At 44.8% G+C, this 25,171-nt stretch overlaps 1 protein-coding gene across 29 annotated transcripts in view; it reads left to right on the top strand.

Moving 5' to 3' along the window:
- Nucleotides 1-25,171, top strand: part of DLG2 (discs large MAGUK scaffold protein 2) — a 1,136,581-nt gene that overhangs the window by 878,958 nt on the left and 232,452 nt on the right. For all 29 annotated transcript variants that reach the window (XM_087895794.1, XM_087895787.1, XM_087895810.1 and 26 more), the window contains 4 exons: nucleotides 7,676-7,845; nucleotides 9,449-9,585; nucleotides 12,412-12,556; nucleotides 13,619-13,760. In XM_087895794.1, the coding sequence (XP_087751920.1) occupies nucleotides 7,676-7,845; nucleotides 9,449-9,585; nucleotides 12,412-12,556; nucleotides 13,619-13,760 (594 nt within the window). The remainder of the gene's footprint in view (nucleotides 1-7,675; nucleotides 7,846-9,448; nucleotides 9,586-12,411; nucleotides 12,557-13,618; nucleotides 13,761-25,171) is intronic.

The raw sequence follows: 25,171 nt of genomic DNA, 5'->3' as shown, positions 1-25,171 counted from the left end.
TTGGGGGGCATGGCAGGGGAAGGATACTGTAAAATCTCCATTCCCACCCCACTCCAGGGGAAGGATACTGCAAAATCCCCATTCCCTCCCCACTCCAGGGGAAGGATACTGCAAAATCCCCATTCCCTCCCCACTCCAGGGGAAGGATACTGCAAAATCCCCATTCCCTCCCCACTCCAGGGGAAGGACACTGCAAAATCCCCATTCCCTCCCCACTCCAGGGGAAGGACACTGCAAAATCTCCATTCCCACCCCACTTCAGAGGAAGGATACTGCAAAATCTCCATTCCCACCCCACTCCAGGGGAAGGATACTGCAAAATCTCCATTCCCACCCCACTCCAGGGGAAGGATACGTTGTAACTTTGGACGGTCACTAAATGAATTGTTTTAAGTCGAGGACCACCTATATATCAGTATTCAGCCGGGGGGAGGGGGGGGACATTTTATGTGTATGTTGTATATTTTATTCTAAACACTTTTTTTGCTTTGTTTTTGTTTTGTGTTCTTTTTTCCCCTTTTCATTCTGATTCTGTATTTTAACGTTGGAAATAAATAAACAATTTATAAGGGAAAGAAAGAAAGAAAGAAAGAAAGAAAGAAAGAAAGAAAGAAAGAAAGAAAGAAAGAAAGAAAGAAAGAAAGAAAGAAGCCCTTGTGCAACCTGGAATTGATGCAATTTTTCTGCATTTAAAAAAAAAATAAATGTAACAGGAACAGAGTTGGAAAGGACCTTGGAGGTCATCTAGTCCAACCCCCCTGTGTTAGGGATTCGAAATGAATATATAAATAATTGTCCCTTTTTTGTTCAGGGAGAGAGACACACAGCAATGTCAAATTATGCATTTTTCTAAATTTTGGACCCATTGAGCCCCAAAAAGTTTCCCATTACTGGATTATCCTATCAACGAGGAAAGCACAAAGCAGAAAGAAAGATTTTTGATCAACTCTTCGAGGCTTATCGTCCCTTATTCCAGTATTCACTCCAGAATTCATACAGATAGAGACATCCATAAATTGTCAGCCCCCAAATAACTCCGATTGCTGTTTTGTCACCGTGGTATTCCCAGTGAGTATCTTGCAAGAACCTTTGTAGCCAAAGAAATTTAACAAACCACTGGAGCTGTGACTACCTGTGCCCAGATCATTGTACCCAACTCAGTTTGTGAAAACTGCAGGGAGGGCTTTGCCAAGTAGGTCAGGCAAATCATTTAAATCCCTTTTTGGTTTGTTTCCGTATTATTATTTGGGACCGTTTTGGTATTCAGGGGTTTAAGCACATTGGCTCCCAAAAGTCATTCAAAAGGAGCACAAGCAGCATGTCGGATGTAGCTCAACCTGAATTTCAGGTCCTTAAATGAAGGATGACAATTAGCCATCGCAGAGTTGTGACAAATGTTTTTCTTAGTCTCAGCAGAGAGAGGGAGGGGGGAAGAAGAGAGAGAGAGAGGTGAGAGAGAGGGGGACACACACAGAGAGAGAAATATAGATGAGAGAGAGAGAGGTGAGAGGTGAGAGAGAGAGAGAGGGACAGAGAGAGAGAGAGAAATATAGATGAGAGAGAGAGGTGAGAGAGAGAGGGGGGGGACAGAGAGAGATAGAGAAATATAGATGAGAGAGAGAGAGAGGTGAGAGAGAGAGAGAGGGACAGAGAGAGAGAGAAATATAGATGAGAGAGAGAGAGGTGAGGTGAGAGAGAGAGGGACAGAGAGAGAGAGAGAAATATAGATGAGAGAGAGAGGTGAGAGAGAGAGAGAGAGAGAGAGGGACAGAGAGAGATAGAGAAATATAGATGAGAGAGAGAGAGAGGTGAGAGAGAGAGAGAGAGGGACAGAGAGAGAGAAATATAGATGAGAGAGAGGTGAGAGGTGAGAGGTGAGAGAGAGAGAGAGGGACACAGAGAGAGAGAAATATAGATGAGAGAGAGAGGTGAGAGAGAGGGAGAGAGGGACAGAGAGAGAGAGAGAAATATAGATGAGAGAGAGAGGTGAGAGAGAGAGAGAGAGAGGGACAGAGAGAGATAGAGAAATATAGATGAGAGAGAGAGAGGTGAGAGAGAGAGAGAGAGAGAGGGACAGAGAGAGAGAGAAATATAGATGAGAGAGAGAGAGGTGAGAGGTGAGAGAGAGAGAGGGACAGAGAGAGAGAGAGAAATATAGATGAGAGAGAGAGAGGTGAGAGAGAGAGAGAGGGACAGAGAGAGAGAGAGAAATATAGATGAGAGAGAGAGAGGTGAGAGAGAGAGAGAGAGAGAGGGACAGAGAGAGAGAGAAATATAGATGAGAGAGAGAGAGGTGAGAGGTGAGAGAGAGAGGGACAGAGAGAGAGAGAGAAATATAAATGAGAGAGAGAGGTGAGAGAGGGAGAGGGACACACACAGAGAATTATAGATATGAGAGAGAGAGAGATGAGAGAGAGGGAGGACACAGAGAGAAACAAATATAGATATGGGAGAGAGAGGTGAGAGAGGGGACACACACAGAGAGAAATATAGATATGAGAGAGAGAGGGGGGACACAGAGAGAGACAAATGAAGATGAGAAAGAGGTGAGAGAGAGAGAGGGACAGAGAGACAAATATAAATATGAGAGAGAGAGATGAAATAGAGGAGAGGTGTGTGTCAGAGAGAGAGACAGAGCGAGACAGATATAGATGAGATAAAGGAGAGATGAGAGAGAAACATGGACAGGCACACAGAGGAGAGAGAGGAAAGAGAGACAGAGATAAGAGACAGACAGAGAGAGACAGATATAGATGAGATAAAGGAGAGATGAGAGAGAAACATGGACACACACACAGACAGAGGAGAGAGAGGAGAGAGAGACAGAGAGAGACAGATATAGATGAGAGAGAGAGAGGAAATGTGTGTGTGTGTGTGTGAGAGAGAGAGAGATGAGATAAAGGAGAGATGAGAGACAGACAGACAGAGATAGAGGAGAGATGAGCGAGAGAGAGATAAGATAGAAAAGAGGTGTGTGTGTGTATGTGAGAGAGAGAGAGAGAGAGAGAGAAAGAGAGGGGGGAGATAGAGGAGAGAGGAGAGGAGAGAGAGATTGAGATTAAATCAAAGAGGAACCACACCTTCAGCAAGCTTGCTACACCTGTACCGCTGGTGCTTTAGTGCTTAGCTTAATAGAGAATCACTGAGCAAAACTGGATTTTTTTTTTGTTTTTTGTCAGTTAAAGTATGCCTTCAGATAGTGTGTGTGCACGTGGTATGTGCGGTTAGCAAAACTTATTCCCTTCTGAAAATAGAAATAAAATTTTGTGGGAACTCGTAGTGCTGTTCCCTCCGTCCCAATAAAGTCTGTCGAGATATATTTCCAATCACGCGTTGTTTATTCGGTGGAAAGCACTTTAATTGGTTTTTTCCCTATAGCGCACAGATTGCACGGTATTTTGTAACTGCTCCAGTTTGAGAATTTCCGAGCAAATCGTTATGAATACTAAGAGTGTTTATTTCTGCCTTCTGTTGAGTTATAGCTTATATTTAACTAGGTATAAAAATAGCGTGAGCCTGGTTTGTAATTATTACGTTTCCTGTCCTGCAGGGAATTTTACATTCTGTAGTTTGCTGTCTTGTGGCATAGCTTAAACAAAAGCGTGTTTTCTGATTTTATGCTCATGAACCACCCAGATAACTACACTATTTAGCAGCCTATTTAATTAGCGTACAGTACCTAGTAAATGGGATGTGGTGGCTCAGTGGCTAAGACGCTGAGCTTGTCGATCGAAAGGTCAGCAGTTCAGCGGTTCGAATCCCTAGTGCCGCGTAATGGAGTGAGCTCCCGTTACTTGTCCCGGCTCCTGCCAACCTAGCAGTTCGAAAGCAGGTAAAAAATGCAAGTAGAAAAAATAGGGACCACCTTTGGTGGGAAGGTAACAGCGTTCCGTGCGCCTTTGGCGTTTAGTCATGCCGGCCACATGACCACGGAGACGTCTTCGGACAGCGCTGGCTCTTCGGCTTTGAAACGGAGATGAGCACCGCCCCCTAGAGTCGGAAATGACTAGCACATATGTGTGAGGGGAACCTTTACCTTTACATAGTAAATAAAGCGATCCCATTGGACAACTGGGTTTTTAACAGAAGCCACCAGACTGGCTATGCAAGGCTGGAAATTCTACCTGCCATACAGGTGGTCCTCGGAGTGGTGCTGGGGTGGCCTAGAGGTGGCGCTCTCGCCTCACAATCAGGAGGTTGTGGAAACCCGCTTCCCCCCCTTTGGCGACACTGCAACCATCATAAAATTTGAGCTGGTTGCTAAGCATCCAAATATTGGTCACATGACCCTGGGGATACTGCAGTGGTTGTAAATGTGAAAAAACAACCATAAGTCATTCTTTTCATTGTTAACTTATAGTTTCTTTCCCATAGTTGCTGCCATTTACCTAGCTCTATTGTGTAGCCAAAGTTTTTTGCCCATGCTATCATTGTTTCTTTTACTTGTCCTTCTTCTAATTTAATAGAAAGTAAGTAATGAAAGAAAGAAAGAAAGAAAGAAAGAAAGAAAGAAAGAAAGAAAGAAAGGGACACGGTGGCTCAGTGGCTAAGACGCTGAGCTTGTCGATCGAAAGGTCGGCAGTTCAGCGGTTCGAATCCCTCGTGCCGCATAACGGGGTGAACTCCCGTTACTTGTCACAGCTTCTGCCAACCTAGCAGTTCAAAAGCACGTTAAAAATGCAAGTAGAAAAATAGGGATCACCTTTGGTGGGAAGGTAACATTGTTCCCCTGTGCCTTTGGCGTTGAGTCATGCCAGCCACATGACCACGGAGATGTCTTCGGACAGCGCTGGCTCTTCGGCTTTGAAACGGAGACGAGCACCGCCCCCTAGAGTCGGGAACGACTAGCACATATGTGCGAGGGGAACCTTTACCTTTAAGTCACTATGCAATTTTTAAAATCATTCTCTCATCTGTTCCTGTGAGTATCTCATCCAATTCTGCCATCTCCAAGTCAAAACCATATAACTTTGCATCTTTTTCATATCTCGATTGTATTTGCAATTGTGTATACCGCACCATACCAATCTCTTGTTCTTCTAGTTCTTGTTTCGTTTTCAATTCCCCCTTTTCTGATAAAGGGGGAATTGATTATATCAATTATGATTATATGATTATATCTAATCATATTTCCCATATTGATAATATTTGGATGTGACTAACGCTTCCATTGTTGAAAGCCATGTTGGTGTTTTCAAATAATGTTTTTTTCTCTAACTTTCTCCCATACCGATAATAAAGCATTTCTTACATAATTGTCTTTGAAAATAACTATGTATCTTATTCTTCCCATACCATAAGAAAGCATGCCAACCAGAGGTGGGTTCTACTTACCTTAACTATTGGTTCGCATCGTGCCCCCGCGTGCTCTGCACATGCGCAGATCAACTTTGATGACATCCGGGTCAGTGGGCGGAGCCTCCCGCTGGTTTTACTACCAGTTCTTGCGAACCTGTCTGAACCGGGGGCAACTCACCACTTATGCCAACCCAATTGTAGATCATGACTCTCCAATGTCAATAACCTTGTATTTCTTAATACAATCCATTCTTTCATCCATGATAACGTTGCTGCCTGGTAATATAATTCCCAGTTTGGTAGTCCAAACTCTCTTCTAAATTTTTGTTAAGGAATTCGCAGAGTAACCCTTGAGTAGCAAGGGTGTGGACATGAAAGCGATTAAGAGTAGTTACGAATAAACACAGCCAACACACAGATACACTGAGTTGTGTTTACTTTCAGGAAATAGTAAGGCATAGTCCAATAAACAGTCCAGGTCATACACATATAAAGCAGGAGATAGCAAAACGACAGTCCAGGGATAATCCAATAACAAAGTCTTCTTACCAGTCGTCGTAGTCATTCACAATAAACAGTTCTTCTGGATTTGCAAACAGTAGCATACAGAGATATCAGAGTGCACAAACAGCAAAGAGAAACAAACCATGTTTCTAGCTCCCTCTTAAGGATATTGGCTACAGAGCTAACCAATCAGGACACAGTATGATGCAATACAGCAGTCTTAAAGCTATATTGAGGGTTTATATGCTGCCAACCCAACAAGTTAGGTAATAGTCATTTCCTAACAGTCTTGACTGCGTGATCATGGGGATGCTGCAAAGGTCATAACTCCGAAAAACAGCCGTAAGTCACATTTTTCAGTGCCGTTGTAACTTTGAATGGTCACTAAACGAACTGTTGTAAGTCCAGGACTACCTTCAACTTCAAACAGTCACTAAACAAATGGTTGTAAACCGAGAACTACCTGTATTCCATTTCTTTCTACATCAACGATACAAGGGCATAAGAGCACCAGCGGGCCTACCGTCCCTGTCCTAATGTTCCCTTTAATTGTATTCATTTTATGTATTCAATTCATGCTTATACTTATATATATTATCTAATACGTACTCGACAAATAAATAAATAAATATAATAAAATAAATAAAAGGGCTTGACATGGGCCTACAACGCCCTGCTAGTTCTTCCCTTGGAAAATAGCAATAGCAATAGATTTATATACTGCCTCATAGAGCTTTGTAGACCTCTCTAAGCAGTTTACAGAGTCAGCCTCTTGCCCCCAACAATCTGGGTCCTCATTTTACCCACCTCGGAAAGATGGAAGGCTGAGTCAACCTCAGGATCAAACCCACCCTCCCTCCCTCCCTCCCTTCCTTCCTTCCTTCCTTCCTTCCTTCCTTCCTTCCTTCCTTCCTTCCTTCCTTCCTTCCTTCCCTCCCTCTCAATAGTACTCAGACTTATATACCACTTCACAGTGTTTTTACAGCCCTCTCTAAGCAGTTTACAGAGTCAGCATTTTGCCCAACAATCTGGGTCCTCATTTTACTGACCTCGGAAGGACGGAAGGCTGAATCTGGCCTAACCTTTCCCATTCCTTTTTAATGTAAATTTTAATGTAAATTTTAATTTGCTCTTAACCTGGGTTTTAAATTTGTCTTGGGCTAAATTGATTTAATTCGATTTTACTTTTGTTCTTAATTTTTGTATTTTACGTGTTTTATTCTGTGCCTGTTCACCGCCCTGAGTCCTTCGGGAGTAGGGCGGTATACAAATTAAATAAAATGAAAAATGAAAAAATGAATCAACCATGAGCCGGTCAGAATTAAAGATTTCCTTCCTTCCTTCCTTCCTTCCTTCCTTCCTTCCTTCCTTCCTTCCTTCCTTCCTTCCTTCCTTCCTTCCTTCCTTCCTTCCTTCCTCCTTCTCAATAGCACTCAGATTTAATACCACTTCACAGTGCTTTCCATCCCTCTTCCCTCCCTCCTTCCTTCCTTCCTTCCCTCCCTCCCTCCCTCCCTTCCTTCTTCTCAATAGCACTCAGACTTATATACCACTTCACAGTGCTTTCCAGCCCTCTCTAAGCAGTTTACAGAGTCAGCCTATTGCAGTGATGGTGAACCTTTTAAACACCGAGTGCCCGAACTGCGCCGATGCGCATGCCCAAACTGAAAGGTCCTCATTTAACCAACCTCTGAAGGATGGAAGGCTGAGTCAACCTTGAGCAGGTGAAGATCGAACTGCTGGCAGTGAGCAGTTAGCCTGCCATACTGCCTTCTAACCACGGCTGACGATCCGCTTTCTCATGTTGAAATTACAACGTACGCTGTCGCTATAATGGTCTCCTGTTCCTGTTGTTGGTTTTTTCCCCTCCCAGAGTCAACGATTGCATTTTGCGGGTGAATGAGTTCGACGTTTCCGAAGTTTCCCATAGCAAAGCTGTTGAGGCGCTGAAGGAAGCCGGCTCTATCGTACGACTCTATGTCCGTCGGAGGAGACCTATTCTGGAGACTGTGGTGGAAATTAAACTCTTCAAAGGACCCAAAGGTAATTAATGGACAATGAGGCAAACACAGCGCAGGGCGTCTTCAACTTATGACCACCATTGGGTCATACCAGTGGTGGGATTTAAATAATTTAACAACCGGTTCCCTGCCCTAATGACCAGCGGGGTAGGCATGGCTCGTTGGTCATGTGACCGTGTGGGCGTGGCCAAACTCAACATCACTCACTTCGATGGGCACTTCGTCTTAGCTGTTACAATGTAATAAGGGTTAACCAGAGAGGCAGTTTCTATAAGCAGGGCAATAAAGATTAGGCTAGAAACAACACCAGAATGTTTCCTTCCTTACAGGATTAGCCTTGTAAAGTGGAAAAAAACAAAGTAAGATTTCTTCCAACAACTGGTTCTCCGAACTGTTTAGAAAGCTAACAACTGGTTCTCCCGAATGGGTGCGAACTGGCTGAATCCCATCACTGGGTCATACGTATGACCCAGTGGTGGTATTCAGCCGGTTCTATCCGGTTTGCGGATAGGCTCTGCGCATGCACAGAGGTAGCACGCACTCACATTTGTGAACCAGTAGCGAAGGTAAGTGAATATCTCCCCTGGTATTACCACCACTTCCATAGGCAAGTGAGGCATTTGTTAGGTGAATTGCGCCTAATCTTACAGCCTTTTTTTGCCGTGATTCACGCCCGATTTTACAACCTTCTTCGCCATGGTTGTTAAGTGAATCGTGTGGTTGTTAAGCAAATCCCGCCTCTCCCATTGACTGTACTTGTCGAAAGCCAACTGGGAAAATTGCAAAGGAAGATCACGTGAAGTGTTAATACCACTTCGGAGGACTATGTTGTACATGCTTCTTGCAGATAGTCGAGTACTTCACTTTGGCAAGATAGTGTTACAAGGGTTATGTCTGCAGTCTTGGCAGGATTAGTTTGAGATGTATTCCTTGACTCTCGAGGAGCTGCCTTCAGCTGCGTCTGTGAGGTATTTCCAGTTCCTGTCATATGTAGATACAGTATATACCTGCAATGATGGCTTGTTAAGCTGCTTTTATTGATGATTAAACCTACTTGAAATAGATACTGTCTATAGGGGTGGATCCAGTGGTGAAATCCAATTTTTTTTACTACTGGTTCTGTGGGTGTGGCTTGGTGGTCATGGTGTGGCTTGGTGGGCATGGCAGGGGAAGGATACTGCAAAATCTCCATTCCCACTCCACTTCAGGAGAAGGATACTTCAAAATCCCCATTCCCTTCCCCACTCCAGTAGAAGGATACGGCAAAATCCCCATTCCCACCCCACTCCTGGGGGAAGGATATTGCAAAATCCCCATTCCACCTTACTCCTGGGGGAAAGATATTGCAAAAATCTCCATTCCCACCGCACTCTGGGACCAACCAGAGGTGGTATTTGCCAGTTTTCCGAACTGCTCAAAATTTCCGCTACCGGTTCTCCAGAACCTGCTGGATTTCACCCCTGGGTGGATCTATAAAGAACTCGGCTTCGAAGAATCACCGAGTGTCTTTCTTGGATTTGGGAGCCTGGCGTTGCCTGAGATGCCGCTTTTGAGCTTAACCTTAGTTCATTTTCAATAAAGTGTACTCTCAATAAAGTTTATTCTCCTTTTTCATTTCCCTTTAGGTCTGGGGTTCAGCATTGCCGGAGGCGTAGGGAACCAGCACATCCCTGGCGACAACAGCATCTATGTCACAAAAATTATTGATGGTGGTGCAGCCCAAAAGGACGGACGGTTGCAAGTCGGAGACAGGCTTCTTATGGTGAGAATTGGCACTGATTTTTTTTTTTATCGACAGTGCGATGAAATGTAACACATAACGCATACAGGTTCTTACCAGTTTACCGCGCATCTTTTTGTACCTCCTCATTTCCCATTAGGAACTACCGGTAGTACAGAACAGAACAGAATAACAAAACAGTTGGAAGGGACCTTGGAGGTCTTCTAGTCCAACCCCCTGCGCAGGCAGGAAACCCTATACCATTTCAGACAAAGGGTTGTCCAATCTCTTCCTAAAAACTTCCAGTGTTGGAGCATTCACAACTTCTGGAGGCAATTTGTTCCACTGATTAATTGTTCTGTCAGGAAATTTCTCCTTAGTTCCAGGTTGCTTCTCTCCTTGATTAGTTTCCACCCATTGCTTCTTCTCCTGCTCTCAGGTGCTTTGGAGAATAGCTTGATTCCCTCTTCTTTGTGGCAGCCCCTGAGATATTGGAACACTGCTATCATGTCATCCCTAGTCCTTCTTTTCATCAAACTTAGACATACCCCATTCCTGCAACTGTTCTTTGTATGTTTTAGCCTCCAATCCCCTACTCATCTTTGTGGCTCTTCTCTGCACTCTTTCTAGAGTCTCCACATCTTTTTTTACATTGTGGAGACCAAAACTGGATGCAATATTCCAAGTGTGGCCTTACCAAGGCATTAGAGTAGATCTAATTGAACTTTTCATTAGCAATAGCAATAGCATTTAGGCTTATATACCAGCCCATAGTGCTTTACAGCAGGGGCCACCAACCTTTCGGACCACTAAATTCATAATTTTAAATCCCATGGACTACTAATATGATCTGCCTAATGACCGGCTGGGCGGGCATGGCTAGGTGGTCATGTGACTGGGTGGGTGTGGCCAAGTCGATGTCACTCACATCGAGGGGCACCTCGCCAACCTCTGCTCACCCCTCCCCTCCCACCCATTCATTGCCTCCCCGCCCGGGCTCCTTAGGACCCCAACAGGAAGCAGTTGTTGGAGCTAAGCAGCCACCGGGAGAAAGAGTTGGCAAAACAGCTGGCTCAGTTCAAATTGGATCTGACCGAGAAGGAGGCTCAGCAGAAGCATCTCACTGAGGACTAGGAGCATAGGCTTTCCAAGCAGAGGGAAGACCTGTGAGAATGCAAGGCCAGCTACCGGCGCCTGGAGGCTCAGCGGGCTGAGAAGGTCAGCCAGTTCCATCCATGAGGCAGTCCCACTGGAACAAGGTCCTCCGGCTCTTGGCCACCAGCGGCACTTCCCTCCAGCCTTTGCCCAGAGCCCCGCACCAGGAGGCTAAAGTAGACCCCCAAGTCTCCCTGCCCTCTGACCCACACAAAAAGACCCCGAAGGTGGGGAGTCTCTGCAGCAACACAAACGTTCATTGCACGTATCTGTCCCAGGGGCCGTAGTTTGAAGACCCCTGATTTAGTGCAATATAAAAAATGCAAATATTTTTTTCTGCGGACCACCAAAATTTTCTCACAGACCACCAGTGGTCCACGGACTACCAGTTGGTGACTACTGCTTTACAGCATTCTCTGGGAAGCCTACAATGCAGAAGCATTCTTATTTGCCTATTATCCTCAACAATCTGGGTCCTCATTTTATTTTATTTATTTATTTATTTTATTTTTATTTTATTTTTGAATTTGTATACCGCCCTTCTCCCTGAGGACTCAGGGCGGTGAACAGCCAAATAAAAACATCAAATACAAATATTAAAACACATTTAAAATATATATATAGATTTGGCCCCATTAATTAAAACGATAAACAAAACAAAACAATTAAAAAACCCTTAAAAAGAAATTAAGCCAGCCCGGCTTGTTGAAAAAAGAAAGTTTTAAGGGAATGGCGGAAGGCACTGAGGTCATGGATTCTCCTTATCTCTGGGGGCAGCTGATTCCAGAGGGTAGGTGCCCCCACAGAGAAGGCCCTCCCCCTGGGGGTCACCAGCCTGCATTGTTTGGCTGATGGCACCCCGAGGAGGCCCTCTCTGTGGGAGCGCACGGGTCGGTGGGAGGTCGTCGGTGGCAGTAGGCGGTCTCGAAGATAGCTAGGCCCTATGCCATGGAGCGCTTTAAAGGTGATAACCAACACCTTGAAGCGCACCCGGAAGACCACCGGGAGCCAGTGCAGTTCACGCAGGAGCGGTGTTACATGGGAGCCATTTTACCGACCTCAGAAGGGTGAAAGGCTGAGTCAACCTCAAGTCCCGTCAGGATCAAACTCCAGGCTGTGGGCAGAGTTTGCCCGCAATACTGCACTTGAACCACTGCACCACCATTATTTTCTTCTAAGAATTTATTTTGCTTTGGTTTGGTTTTTTTTTTTACTTCCCGGTCCAGCATTACATGGATTTTACGATAGTTCCCTTATCCATTTACTAAATAGATCCAGTCCTATGTAGCTTCTCCAGTCTGAAACTCATAACCCTAAACATCAGAGGTGGGTTTCATATAATTTTACCACCGGTTTGCCACACAGTGAAAATGTGAGCACTCGCCGTCAGTGCATGCACGTGACTTGCTAGCATATGCGTGGCTTAGAAAACGTGGCTCAATTGGACACCATAGCACCGGGGCAGGCTGGGACCATATCGCAGGTTGCCACTACCGGTTTCCCCAAACCGGCTGAATACCACCTCTGCTAAGCACCCATCTGGAAGGCTGCATTTGAATGATAAAACACCTTATTTGTCACACAGAATTGGCCTAATTTACTGTGTTCCTTGAGTCAAGAGTTCTCTTCTTTTGATTAGCATGTGAACAAATGATGGCTCAGTTTCCACATCGGACCTTCTGAATGCACCTTTTTCTCTCGGCTTTCGTTTAGGTAAACAATTACAGTTTAGAAGAAGTAACACACGAAGAAGCAGTAGCAATATTGAAGAATACATCGGATGTAGTCTATTTAAAAGTGGGGAAGCCAACCACCATCTATATGACCGACCCTTATGGCCCTCCAGATATTACTCATCGTAAGTTATGATATACATGTTTGTTTTTCACGGATGTTGTTGTCAAATTCTAAGCTTTTAAGTGACCTGTTAAGGAACAAGTAACAAACAGAGCAGTGGTGAAATATAAAATTTGTTACTACCGGTTCTGTGGGCGTGGCTTGGGGGGGGAGTAATTTGACTGGGTGGGCATAGCCAACTTTTTTTTTTTACTTTTAAAATCATTTTTTCTACAACCTCTTCAGCCAAAGAGGTTGTAGAAAAAATGCTTTTAAAAGCCTCTGACGATCCCAGCTGAGTTGCCTGATCGTCAGAGGCTTTTTTTTTCTTTTAAAAACATTTTTTCTACAACCTCTTCGACTGAAGAGGTTGTAAAAAAAAAATGCTTTTAAAAGCCTCTGATGACGCTCACACAAATGGAGGGCACATGCTTGCCCGCTGTTCGCACAAGTGGAAATGCACAAGTGCACGTTCACCCACCACTTCCATGGCCCAGTTCCAAAGGGTTCAAGGTCCAGTAATAGGGCCACAGCCAAGGATTGGGGACCCCCGATTTAAGCCTTGATGCTTTAAACCTCCTAAAATCCTTTCCATGTATAAGGTAAAGGTAAAGGTTCCCCTGGCACATATGTGCTAGTTGTTCCCAACTCTAGGGGCTGGTGCTCATGTCTGTTTCAAAGCCGAAGAGCCAGCGCTGTCCGAAGATGTCTCCGTGGTCATGTGGCCGGCATGACTCAACGCCAAAGGCACACGGAACGCTGTTCCCTCCCCACCAAAGGTGGTCCCTGTTTTTCTACTTGCATTTTTTACGTGCTTTCGAACCGCTAGGTTGGCAGAAGCTGGGACAAGTAATGGGAGCTCATCCCGTTACGCGGCACTAGGGATTCGAACCGCTGAGCTGCCGACCCTTTCAATCGACAAGCTCAGTGACTTAGCCGCTGAGCCACTGCATCCCTTTCCATGTATGCCTGTTTGCAAAACAAGACGAGGGGCACGCCTTGAATCTTCTACACTATCTCAGACGGTTCAGCATGAATTGAACTGGTGATTGAATGGTAATTGTCTGTCTTCTTTAACCCATAGCTTATTCCCCGCCGATGGAAAACCACATCCTGTCTTCAGGCAACAACGGCACTTTAGAATACAAGACCTCGTTGGCCCCCATCTCGCCTGGAAGATACTCGCCTCTCCCAAAGCACATGCTAGTGGAAGATGACTACCCCAGGTTAGATATTCATCTTTACTGAGTGCCTTTGATTGATATGCTGGCTTCCAGGAAACATGGTTTGTTTGATGCTGGGATTAGGGCCACGACAGGGTATAAAACAGTGATGGCGAATCTCTTTTTCCTTGGGTGCTCAAAAGAGCGCGTGTGCGTGCCGACACCCATAATGCAATGCCCACCGCAGGCTCCGCCCCAGCGCATAGGCGCTCCCTCTGTGCATGCGTGCATGACCCCCATTTTGGTGCTAGCAGGACATCCTGAAGCCTCCTGGGACCAAAAATGGGGTGGGTGAGAGTGTGGCATCCACCACCCCACCCCACGCAGGCGTGCGTGCGTGCCATAAGTTCGCCATCATGGGTATAAGCCTTTGACTAATCACATTATACAAGAGAGGGACAGTGATCATTAGGGGTGGGCTTCAAAAATTTTAGCAAGGGGTTCTCTGCCCGGTTGCTGGTTGGGTGTGGCCATGGTGGGCATGGCCTAGTCGCCTCCTGCACCACGGCTTTTGTCGAGCCTCCGGGAGGGCGAAAATGGCCTCCCCAGGCTCCGGAGGCCCTCTGGAGGCCGGAAACAGGCCTTCCCGAACTTCCGGTAGGACCATTTTTCACCCTTCCCGAGCCTCCTCACGCACTTACCTGCATCCAAAACGGGCCACGTGGGGACTCCTGGGAGGGGCAGGGTGGGATGGGCAGGGCCAGCTAGGAGTGGGATTTGGGGGTTCTCCGAACTGCACAGAATCTTAGCTAGAGTTTCTCCCAAACTCCTGCGAACCCCCAGCAGTCCACCATCTGGCTGTCCCTTAAGATAATAAGGAGGTGCACTCTTTAAATTTTAAAAGAGGAAATTCCCGTCTCAGTAATTTAACGTTTAGAAACAAGAGCCAAGCTAGAATCGGAGAAGGATAATTTAACATTTGGAGCGACTAACCAGAACGAATTTCCTTTGTGCCACTATTTCTCTTTATAGTAATTTTTTTTTATTTATTTTTTTATTTTGGCCTCATCCTTTCCAAAAAGATCAGGTTTTCGCTCTGTTTCGTTTCTTTCTTTCTGTCTGTCTGAGGAACATCATGTTGGGTCCCAAATTTGCTGTTTGTCTGTCCACCACATTCTGCCTTATCTTGTAATTGTGTGAGATTTGAGTTGTCCCTTGTTGCCTTTAACTTAGCGGTAGATCATTTGAATTTTTGTCTGTCTTGGCCATATGGTTTTCCCCTCAGTTTTAAATTCCACCCCACAAAGCTAAAGTTTGTAGTTCTCACAGCCTCCTTGGTCTTCGTACGTGAATGCGATGCGCAAAGAAGAGTATTTCCTTGGAAAAGGAATTCCCTTTCATTTGCTTCTGAAGTCCCAGGAGGGAAAAAAAAAACCACATTTCCCTATTTAGAAAATTCAGAAAAGGTCTGGGAATATTACGTGATGCTTTCCCAGAGGCTGTCAGGCCTCACCAGAAATGTTAAAACCAAAATAGAATTACAGACAGAAACCTTGATGGTTTGGATTAAATAGACAGGGAGACCCAGGTTTGGCCTGAATGGACCTAGAAACCTTGATTGTTTGAAATTCTAGTTCAGGTAGTCCTCAATTTACGACCATTCGTTTAGAGACCGTTCAGAACTACCAATGGCACTGAAAAAAGTGACTTGCGACCGATACTCGGACTTACAACCATCATAGCATCCTCACGCTCCTCACAACGTTAGCAACTTTAGTCTGGATTTCAACTCCCAGAATTCCAAAACCAGTCATGAATGGTTGAGACTGGGGAATTCTGGCATAGAAGGCTGGGGAATTCTGAGAGTTGAAGTCCAGTCATTTTTTAAAGTTGCTAAAGTTCACTGCTCTAGAAGTTATATAAAAGGGTAGGCCTTGGGATCTGAATCATCTCACCATATTATAGTTCTCAAGAACATATATACATATGTGACTCCATAACTGATGGAAGGTCAGTGCAAATATTGCAAGATGGAATTAGAGAAATGTCATATTTACGGGTTCCTTGGTACTCTCTCTGAGCTCGTTTGCTCTCTTGCAGACATTTCATTGCTTGAATAGGTAACTTCATCAGACCTACCATGTTTCCCCAAAAATAAGACCAGGCGTTATATTAATTTTTGCTCCAAAAGATGCATTAGGGCTTATTTTCTGGTTAGGTCTTATTTTGGGGGAAATACGGTACTAAATGCACCCATCTGGCCAGTGGTGAGATTCAAGTAATTTAACAACCGATTCTCTGCCCTAATGATTTCTTCCAACAACCAGTTTGCCAAACTACTCAGAAAGTTAACAACCGATTCTTCCAAAGTGGTGCGAACTGGCTGAATCCCACCACTACATCTGGCAGACAATCTTAACGCTGACATTAGGGCTTATTTTGGGGGTAGGGCTTATATTACGAGCATCCTGAAAAATCATGCTAGGACTTATTTTCTGGTTGGGTCTTATTTTCGGGGAAACAGGGTAGAAGGGAATGGGGTTAACCCTGATGATATTACCTAGTTGGGTAATGAAATGTCTGCAAGAAAACAGCCAAACTTAGAGACCACAAAGCTCCCCACCATTCAACCCTGAGCTATAAATATTCTCTTCTGTTGGGTGTCATTGTTATCCCAAAAATGCTTTTATTTCTTGCAAAAAAATCTCTCTTGATGTGAACCATCCTAGAATAGGTATCCCATTTAATCCGTGTCCATTCACCTGTTAAAGGCAAAGAAGCTCATTGTACGAGGTGGACGGGAGAAAAATCAGTGCCAAATGTCACTGACCCGTATCTGCTTTCCTAGAAGGGCATCAGATGCTTGTCTGTTTTGGAGAGCACCCTGGGCTTCAAACTCTCCGCTAATCACGAGCCTTTAATGAGTTGGCCTCTTCTGGTTTAGCAGATGTTTGCAAACAAATGTTTCATGTTCAGGCTGAGGCCAGATAGCTGGAAGCAAACACAGATCACCTGGGAACCTGGATTATCATTTTCTGTGCAACCGAAAGAGCGATCAGAGGAAGTGACAGATGAGGGGGGGGGGTTATTCCTGCATCACTTGCTAAAAAGAGAAATGTGCTTTTTTCTCTCCCCCCACCCGCCTCGAAATGGGTCAGGGGTGCCTCGAGGACATGCCGAAAAAGAACAATGAGGAAGAAAAGTTTTTAAGTCTCCTGCTATTTCTTCCTTGAGAGCTATATACACTGCAGCCATTTTGTCAGAGAAGCATCATGACCGGCTGTATTATTAAACAATTCCCTGAAGTCAGTGGTGGGATTCAGCCGGTTCGGCCCGGTTCGGGCGAACCAGTACTTAAATTGCTTGCTGGCCTCACCCTGCCCTGCCCAGCCCCTTCCAGGAGTCCCCATGCACCCCATTTTGGCTCCCAGATAAGTGCAGGGAGGCCTCCTAGATTCAAAATGGGGCACAAGGGATGCAGCCCCCCCATGGCCCATTTTTGCTCCCAGGAGGTTTCAGGGAGGCCGCCTAGGTGCAAAATGTGGTGTGAGGGGCCGGCTCCCCTGCGGCCCATTTTTACTCCCAGGAGGCTGCAGGGAAGTCTACTAGGCCCAAAACGGGGTGTGGGTGCTGCAGTGCAATCCCCCCACGACCCATCTGTGCTTCCAGGAGGCTGCAGGGAGGCCTACTAGGCCCAAAACTGGGTGCAGGGAGTGCAGCGCAGCCCCCCCCCCATGGCCCCTTTTCACTCCCAGGAGGCTGCAGGGAGACTTACTAGGCCCAAAATGGGGCACGGGGGGGTGGCGCATCCCCCCTCCGTGGCCCGTTTTGCCCCCAGGGGGGTGCAGGAGGCCGAGCACTGCCTGTCACACACCCCGGCCATGCCCACCATGGCCCCCTCCTTCCAGCTGGTCATTAGGGCAGAGAACCGGTTGTTAAATTATTTGAATCCCACCACTGCCTGAAGTGGAAGATGATAGATGGTATTATGTAGGAGACTTTGGAAGAGTTTCTCTCCGTCATTTTCTTCTACTTCAGGGAAGGTGTATCAGTTCCCACCTCACTCTGCCCCAGGTCAGCCTCTTTCCTTCAGAGGAGTACAGGTAGTCCTTGACGTACAACTATTCATTTAGTGACCATTCAAAGTTACAATGGCAATGAAAAAAAGAGACATAAGACCATTTTTCACATCACTGCAGCATCCCCACAATCACATGATTAAAATTCAGACCCTTCGCAAGTGATTCATATTTATGACGGTTGCAGTGTCCAGGGGTCATGTGATGGTCACCTTTTGAGACCTTCTGACAAGCAATGAGGAAGCCCGATTTGTTAACAACTATATTATTAACTGGATTTGTTTAATGACCATGTGACTAACTTAACAACGGCAGTGATTCACTTAGCAGCTGTGGCAAGAAAAGTCATAAAATGGGGCAAAACTCACTTAACTACCGCCTCGGTTAGCAATGGAAAGTTTGGGCTCAGTTGTGGTCGTAAGTCGAGGACTACCTGTACACCTAATCAGGACAACCTCTGTTCGATGGAAATACAAGTAGTCCTTCATTTACAAGCATAACTGGGACTGGAATTTCCATCCTTAAGTGATGCAGTTGTAAAGGCCAACCTCACTGAGGGGCATTGCTTGGCGGTCCTAAGTCAAGAAGCTGCATTGCTTTGTGGTCGTAAATCAAGGACTACTTGTACAAATCTTGGTTCAGCCCAACTGGCATTCAGATGACCTTAATTTTCATCTTAGGCCTGGTTCTTCAAAGATGGCAACTCATAAGACTTGTGGACTTCCACTCCCAGAATTCTGGCTGAGGAATTCTGGGAGTGGAAGTCCACAAGTCTTAAAATTGCCAAGTTTGGAGACTTCCGTCTTAGGCAGCACAACGACTCCCATGGATCCTGCAATTTAGAGCAAAAAGGCTAACTATGAATGAAAACAGTTGGTTTTGCTTGGGGACAGTCAGCTGCTTTCAATCACCTTCTTCGTTTCTGAAAATATCCTGGCCATGAAGTCACTCTATGACCTAGTAGGAAAAAAATGGCCAACATATCCTTCAAAACAATAACATTCTTCTTCCTTCCCTCCTTCCCCTTCCCTTATGTTCTCCCCCAACTCAGAATCATTTCACTTCTCTCAAATTGGCAGTGACCAATCAACTAGCTATGGGAGCTGAGCATTATTTCAAGGTGTAGGAAGTTAGCACCCACCCATCTCCTAGAAGAATGAAATAGTCTAGGAAATATTTAAAAAGGCAGAATATTATATTTTTCCTAAAGGAGAAACATGTTTCTAAAGGCATAAACTCGGAGCCTCAGCTCCCTGCCCCCCCTCCCCCAGCAGATATTTTGGTGCCAACCTATCTACAAGACAAAAGGCTGGGCCAGCTTATCTACAACACAAAAGACCTTCACCCTCAGGACATAATAGGATTAGCCCTCTAACCATCTCACCACATGGCACCTGGGAAGATTACATCACCCAGCAAGATTCAACCAAGCCTGGGACTCAAGACAGCCTACAAAGTTACACCTGAATAGCTCCCTGGGAGTCTAGCAACCAATCAGAATATATGCCCTTGCCACAGTAACAGTAAATCCAAATTCAAATCCAAGAGAGGGTATAAAAATCTCTCTCTCTCCCTCCGTCCCTCCCTCCGTCCCTCCCTCCATCCCTTTCTCTCTCTCCTTCTCTCCATCCCTCTCTCTCTCTCCTTCCCTCCCTCCCTCCCATGTGCTCATTTGCCCAAGACCCAAAAAACCCATGTGGTCCTGTCCACCATTAAACCATCTTTCCAAACAGCCTCCATGTTTCCAGTGTCTTTCTCCCCACTTGGAACTGAATTGACATTTCTTCCAACAAAGGGCATAGAACAAACAATGGTTGGTTGCCTGAGAATGCTGGGCAACTCAGATTCCTAGACCTGTGTTTGCCCACCCCACCCCCAAAGCTTCTAATGCAGTGTTGTTCCTCAGCCTTGTCACCTTGATGATGGGTGGACTTCAACTCCCAGAATTCCCCAACCAGCTTCTTCTTCAAGTTGGCGAGGTTGGGAAACATGGGTCTGGTGGTTGTGTTTAACCTGTAACCAATGGAAGGTGTCCTTCATTTGGCTTTGTTTGAGCACATGGGGGTGTTCTTATGGGTCTGGCCCTAGTGACTTCTTTCTCTTTTTGCAGATATGACTTCCCTTGGTAGGTGTGTCCCAACTGGAGCAGGGATAGCTGTGATCCAATAGGGAAATTTCATGAGTGCAAGAAATCCAAGCACTGAGTCAAACAAAACCGACTCTTGTATTCCTTTTTTTTGTTGTTGTTCACTTCTGCCTGCTGGAAAGGGAGAAGAACCTATGCCTTCTTTTAACGTGTCTTTTAAAAAGTGCTCTGACACCAGATTTGTGGGAACCTGCTTCGATGTAGTGCTTTTTTTAAAAAAAAATATTCAGCGTGGTTCTTTTCGTGTTGCTCCGTTTTTGCAAAACACAAAACCGAAAAGGCAGCATGTGCCAGCGGTTAGATTGACAAGCTTAGAAAGTCGCTTTCACGGCTGTCGATTTTTCTTTCACTTTGTTTTTTTTTTTTTATTTTTCTTTTATTTCTCGGAAGACTCCTTCTTAAAAACCTTGACTCTTTGCAGCTGTCTTGATGCTATGCCGAATTGTACCGAGAGTTTGCTCACTTGTGTAACGAATTTGTGACCTGTAAATGAAACAGTGTAAAAGTGTTTTTTTTTGGATGAGAAATTTGTGCGTTGGGGAGAAAAGGGGAATGGTTCTGTGAATGCCTTGGATTAAATCAGGGGTCGGCAACTTTAAACACTCAAAGAGCTACAAAGGTCCTAACCGGAAGCCCCCCGTTCAATTCTGGAGCCGACCGGAAGTCCGGTTCCCCCACCATAGAGTCTCCTCCTAGCGCAGCGTCCTTTTTCCTCTGCCAACTGGAAGTCCGGTTCCTCCACCATAGAATCTCCTCCTAGTGCGACGTTCTTTTTCCTCTACCTGTCCTAACCGAAAGCCCTATCAATTGTGGAGCCGACCGGCAACAGGGAGCTGCAGCAGAGGGATGAAAGAGCCACATGCGGCTCCAGAGCCGCGGGTTGCCGACTCCTGGATTAAATGATTTTTTTTTAAAAAAAAAGGATGAGAGTATGCAGCAAATTGGAACGGACTATCCATTGATTATGTATTTTGTTTTTGACATTTTCCCAGTCAGATAATATGGCATATTTGTGTTTGTATATTTAAAATTTAAAAAAAAAATAATAACTATAATTTTTTTTAAGCCAATTTATTTCCAAATGCACAAATGTCAACCGGCTTGGCTGACTTGAAGTCTGTCCAATCCAGCATTTTTAATGATGATGGAAGCTCATTTTAAAATGTTCACATCTGAATAAATATGTGGAGATAACTTGAGTTCATAGTGCGAAGGCTGAAGGCCGTGAATTCAGTTCTCCGCGTTTCCCTTTTTAAAAAAGTTATTGCTTAGGCGAGCTTTCCTAAAATGTAGGAAAGAGCAGAAAATCTTCAGATGGGTGAACAAATAGGGGGGGAAAAAAGAACATTTCTGAATTGTGGGGTGTCTAATTTTGGTCCCTCCTTCCTGTTTGCTGCAGTTATGTGTCTCTGTGCATTAAAAAAAGGGGGGGAAGAAAACAGAGAGTAGCATGCTTGTTACTGAAAAAAACTTAACACCATTTTGAATAGCAATGTTATCAAACCATAATACGCCGAATTCTGTGCATCCAGCCATATGATTCATTTTCCCAAGCAGGAGAAAGTAGAAACACGGAGTTCTTTGCTTGTGATCTCTACCCGAGGAGCAGAAGGATCATAGGATCCACAGCTCTTACTTCTGCATGATGGGACCCATTCAATTCAGCTCATCTTCACTGTAACCTGAAGCACTTGAAGCGAAAGAGGGAGGGAGGAAGAATGACTGATCCTTATACACTCCGTGAACAATATATCTCATTTAAGATCTTCTAGATCAGACGCAGTGTTAATCTCCCCCTGCCTGGCTGGGGCATGGCCGCACTTCACAGCCAGCTCCAACTTGCTTTGGCAGCTGCGGTGATCGCAAATAATTTCCAATCGTTTCCATGCAAATTCCAAAGAATTCAAAGCGTTTTGCATTCGGTCTATAATGAAACTTTCTTTTAAGAACCTAAATCCCATTGCCGCGTGGTTTCCCCCCCTCCCCACAATTCCCTTTTGTTTGTTTTGGAAGAATATCGTTTATTTAGAATGACACTGTATGAAGCGTGGTACAGGTAGTCCTCGACTTAAGACCACAATTGAGGGCAACATGTCTGTTGCTAAGCGAGACATTTGTTGAGTGAAATTTGCCCCATGCAGAGGGGGGTTTCAGCAGGTTCTGACCAGTTCTGGAGAACCGGTAGCGGAAATTTTGAATAGTTCGGAGAACCGGTAAATACCACCTCTGACTGGCTCCGCCCCCATCTATTCTCTGCCTCCCGAGTCCCAGCTGACCGGGAGGAAATGGGAATTTTGCAGTAATCTTCCCCTGCCATGCCCACCAAGCCACGCCCACCAAACCATACCCACAGAACCGGTAGTAAAAAATTTTGAAACCCACCACTGGCCCCATGATTTACTTGTCACCGTTGTTAAGTGAATCAATGCAGTTGTTCAATTAGTGACATGGTTGTTAAGTGAATCTGGCTTCCCCACTGATTTTTGCTGGTCAGAAGGTTGCAAAAGGGATCGCGGGATATGGCAAGTGTCATAAATATGAGTCAGTTGCCAAATGTCTGAATTTTGATGTGACCATGGGGATGATGCAAAGTGTGAAAAATGATCCTAAGTCCCTTTTTTTTCAGTGCCGTTGTAACTTCAAACGGTCACTAAGTGGACTGTCGTAAGTGGAGGACTACCTGTATCGCGTTGGAAACTAGAATTTGCAGAAATTCGGCGAGTGTGTGCAGCTCTTCATGGATCTGTTGTTTCTTCTACTGCGATGATATTATTGCCGCAGCTTTATTTTAATCAAAGCAAATAATGACTCCGTATGAGTTGATGCATGAATAGAAATCAGGAAGCATACCATGAGTGGCTGCCTAATTTATCAGCCATTCAGGAGCCTGGAGCTACGCTTTGATTTTAATTATTCTTTCATAAAAGCCATAGTTTAATCGCCGTGCAGCTGGAGCTGAAGGAAAACAATAATTTTATGGAGAAATTTTGTTGGGAAATTGCAGTTCTCTAAAAGATATTTGATGCAAGATAGAATGAAACTTGAATTGTTCCTTGCTTATTCAGATGCTTGCTTTGAGGGGCTTTAACTGAGATTGGAGAAAGTATCAGAGGCGGTGGATGAGGTCCCCAAAAATTACATATTATCCCTATCTACTTTTTGCAAATTAATTGTTGCAATGGATAATAAATTCCATTTTTCTCCTTTCATGGACTTGCATAGAAAGGAAAGGGTCCAATTTGTTCACAGTTAACATCCGATGTTACGAAGTCATGGTTTAAAAGGTGGCTCGGTGGCTAAGACACTGAATTTGTCGATCAAAAAGGTCGGCAGTTCGGTGGTTCGAATCCCTAGTACAGATCTCCTGCGTGAGCAGGGGGTCAGCCTAGATGACCTCCAAGATCCCTTCCAATTCTGTTACTGTTAACTGTTAACTTTCTCAGGAGCTCTTAAGCCTATTGCTAAATTCACACAACCTTAGTTGTGATTTGTTTAATTATGGCTAGTTGAGTAAGCCCCAATTAGATGAGTTTGCATGTTATCCTAAATGGTGTACTTTGCTTTATTAACGATCCCAAAAAAGCTAAGTCAAATCAAATAGCCATATTATATCTATAAAGAGACAGACAGACAGACAGACAGACAGACAGACAGACAGATGATGGATGGATGGATGGATGGATGGATGGATGGATGGATGGATGGACGGACGGACAGACAGACAGATAGACAGATCGATCAGTGGTGAAATCTAAAATTTGTTACTACCGGTTCTGTGGGCATGGCGTGATGGGGGGGAGGTAATGTGACTGGGTGGGCATGGCCATTTTTTTTTTTTTTACTTTTAAAACCATTTGTTCTACAACCTCTTCAGCGAAGGGGTTGTAAAAAAATGCTTTCAAAAGGCTCTGACGATCCCAGCTGAGTTGCCTGATTGGCAGAGGCTTTTTTAAAAAGCCTCTGCCGATCAGGCAACTCAGCTGGGATCGTCAGAGGCATTTAAAAGAAAAAAAAAGGGTTTTTTTCTTTTAAAAGCCTTTGACGATCCCAGCTGAGCCGCACGATCATCAGAGGCTTTTTTTTTTACTTTTAAAAGCATTTTTTGGCCAAAGAGGTTGTAGAAAATTTCTTTTAAAAGTTAAAAAAAAAAGCCTCTGATGATTGTGCAGCTCATTGTGCGGCATGGGGGGGGCAGGGATTTTTGCTACCGGTTCTCTGAACCACCCGCCTCCATCACTACCGGATCGGGCGATCCGGTCCGAACCGGGAGCATTTCACCCCTGATATAGATCAAATATTGTAGAGAACCTGTGGAAAAAGCAATATCTTTAACAGTTCTGGAAACCTGAAAGACGGAGGCCTTTTGAGTTGCTAACTTGTTACAACAGATTATAGTTAAGGTTAAGAATATTTCTGTTTCTGAATTTTGATAATATGAATACAGTATTATTGGTTCAAAAGACCAAGTTGCAGTCTTTCCCAAACTGAATTAAACTCAAGATGTTTGGACTGGAACTTCCAGAATCCTGCCCCCTCCCCCCCCACTCCAAAATGCCATTGCTGAGAATAGCAATAGCGGCTGCAGGAATTGTGTATGGCCAGTCGAAAGAAAAGAAGGACTAGGGAGGGACATGATAGCAATATTCCAGTATTTGAAAGGCAGCCACAAAAAAGAGGAGGGGGGGTCAATTTATTTTCCAAAGCATCAGAAGGTAAGACAAGAAACAATGGATGGAAAACTAATCAAGGAGAGAAGCAACCTGGAATTAAGGAGAAACGTCCTTACAATGAGGACAATTAACCAGTGGAACAACTTGCCTCCAGAAATCTTAGGCGTTCCATCACTGGAGGTTTTTAACAAGAGATTGGACAGTCACTTGTCTGAGATGGCTTGATCAGAGGGTTGGAATAGAAGACCTCCAAAGTCCCTTCCAGCTCTATTCTGATTGAATAAGGCTTTACTCTCTAAGAGGTTTAGAGGCAGCTTATTGCCCCCCACAATCTGGGTCCTTATTTTACTGACCTCGGAAGGATGGAAGGCTGAGTCAACCTTGAGCCCCATCAGGATCGAACTCGAGACAGTGGGCAGAGTTTGCCTGCTTAACTTCAGCTTAACCACTGGGCCATCAGGATTCCTGATGGATGTGGCAAATCTTCCTTACCAACCATAAAGAAGGATCACAGCCACAGTTTTAGCAGATTAAAGATGCCTTCCTTGACGAAACCAACACTCACTATTGAAGGTACTT

Source organism: Pantherophis guttatus, chromosome 5, assembly GCF_059756535.1.
Source record: "Pantherophis guttatus breed Tessera chromosome 5, ASM5975653v1, whole genome shotgun sequence".
Lineage (NCBI taxonomy): Eukaryota > Metazoa > Chordata > Lepidosauria > Squamata > Colubridae > Pantherophis > Pantherophis guttatus.
This window is presented reverse-complemented; position numbering and strand designations above follow the sequence as displayed.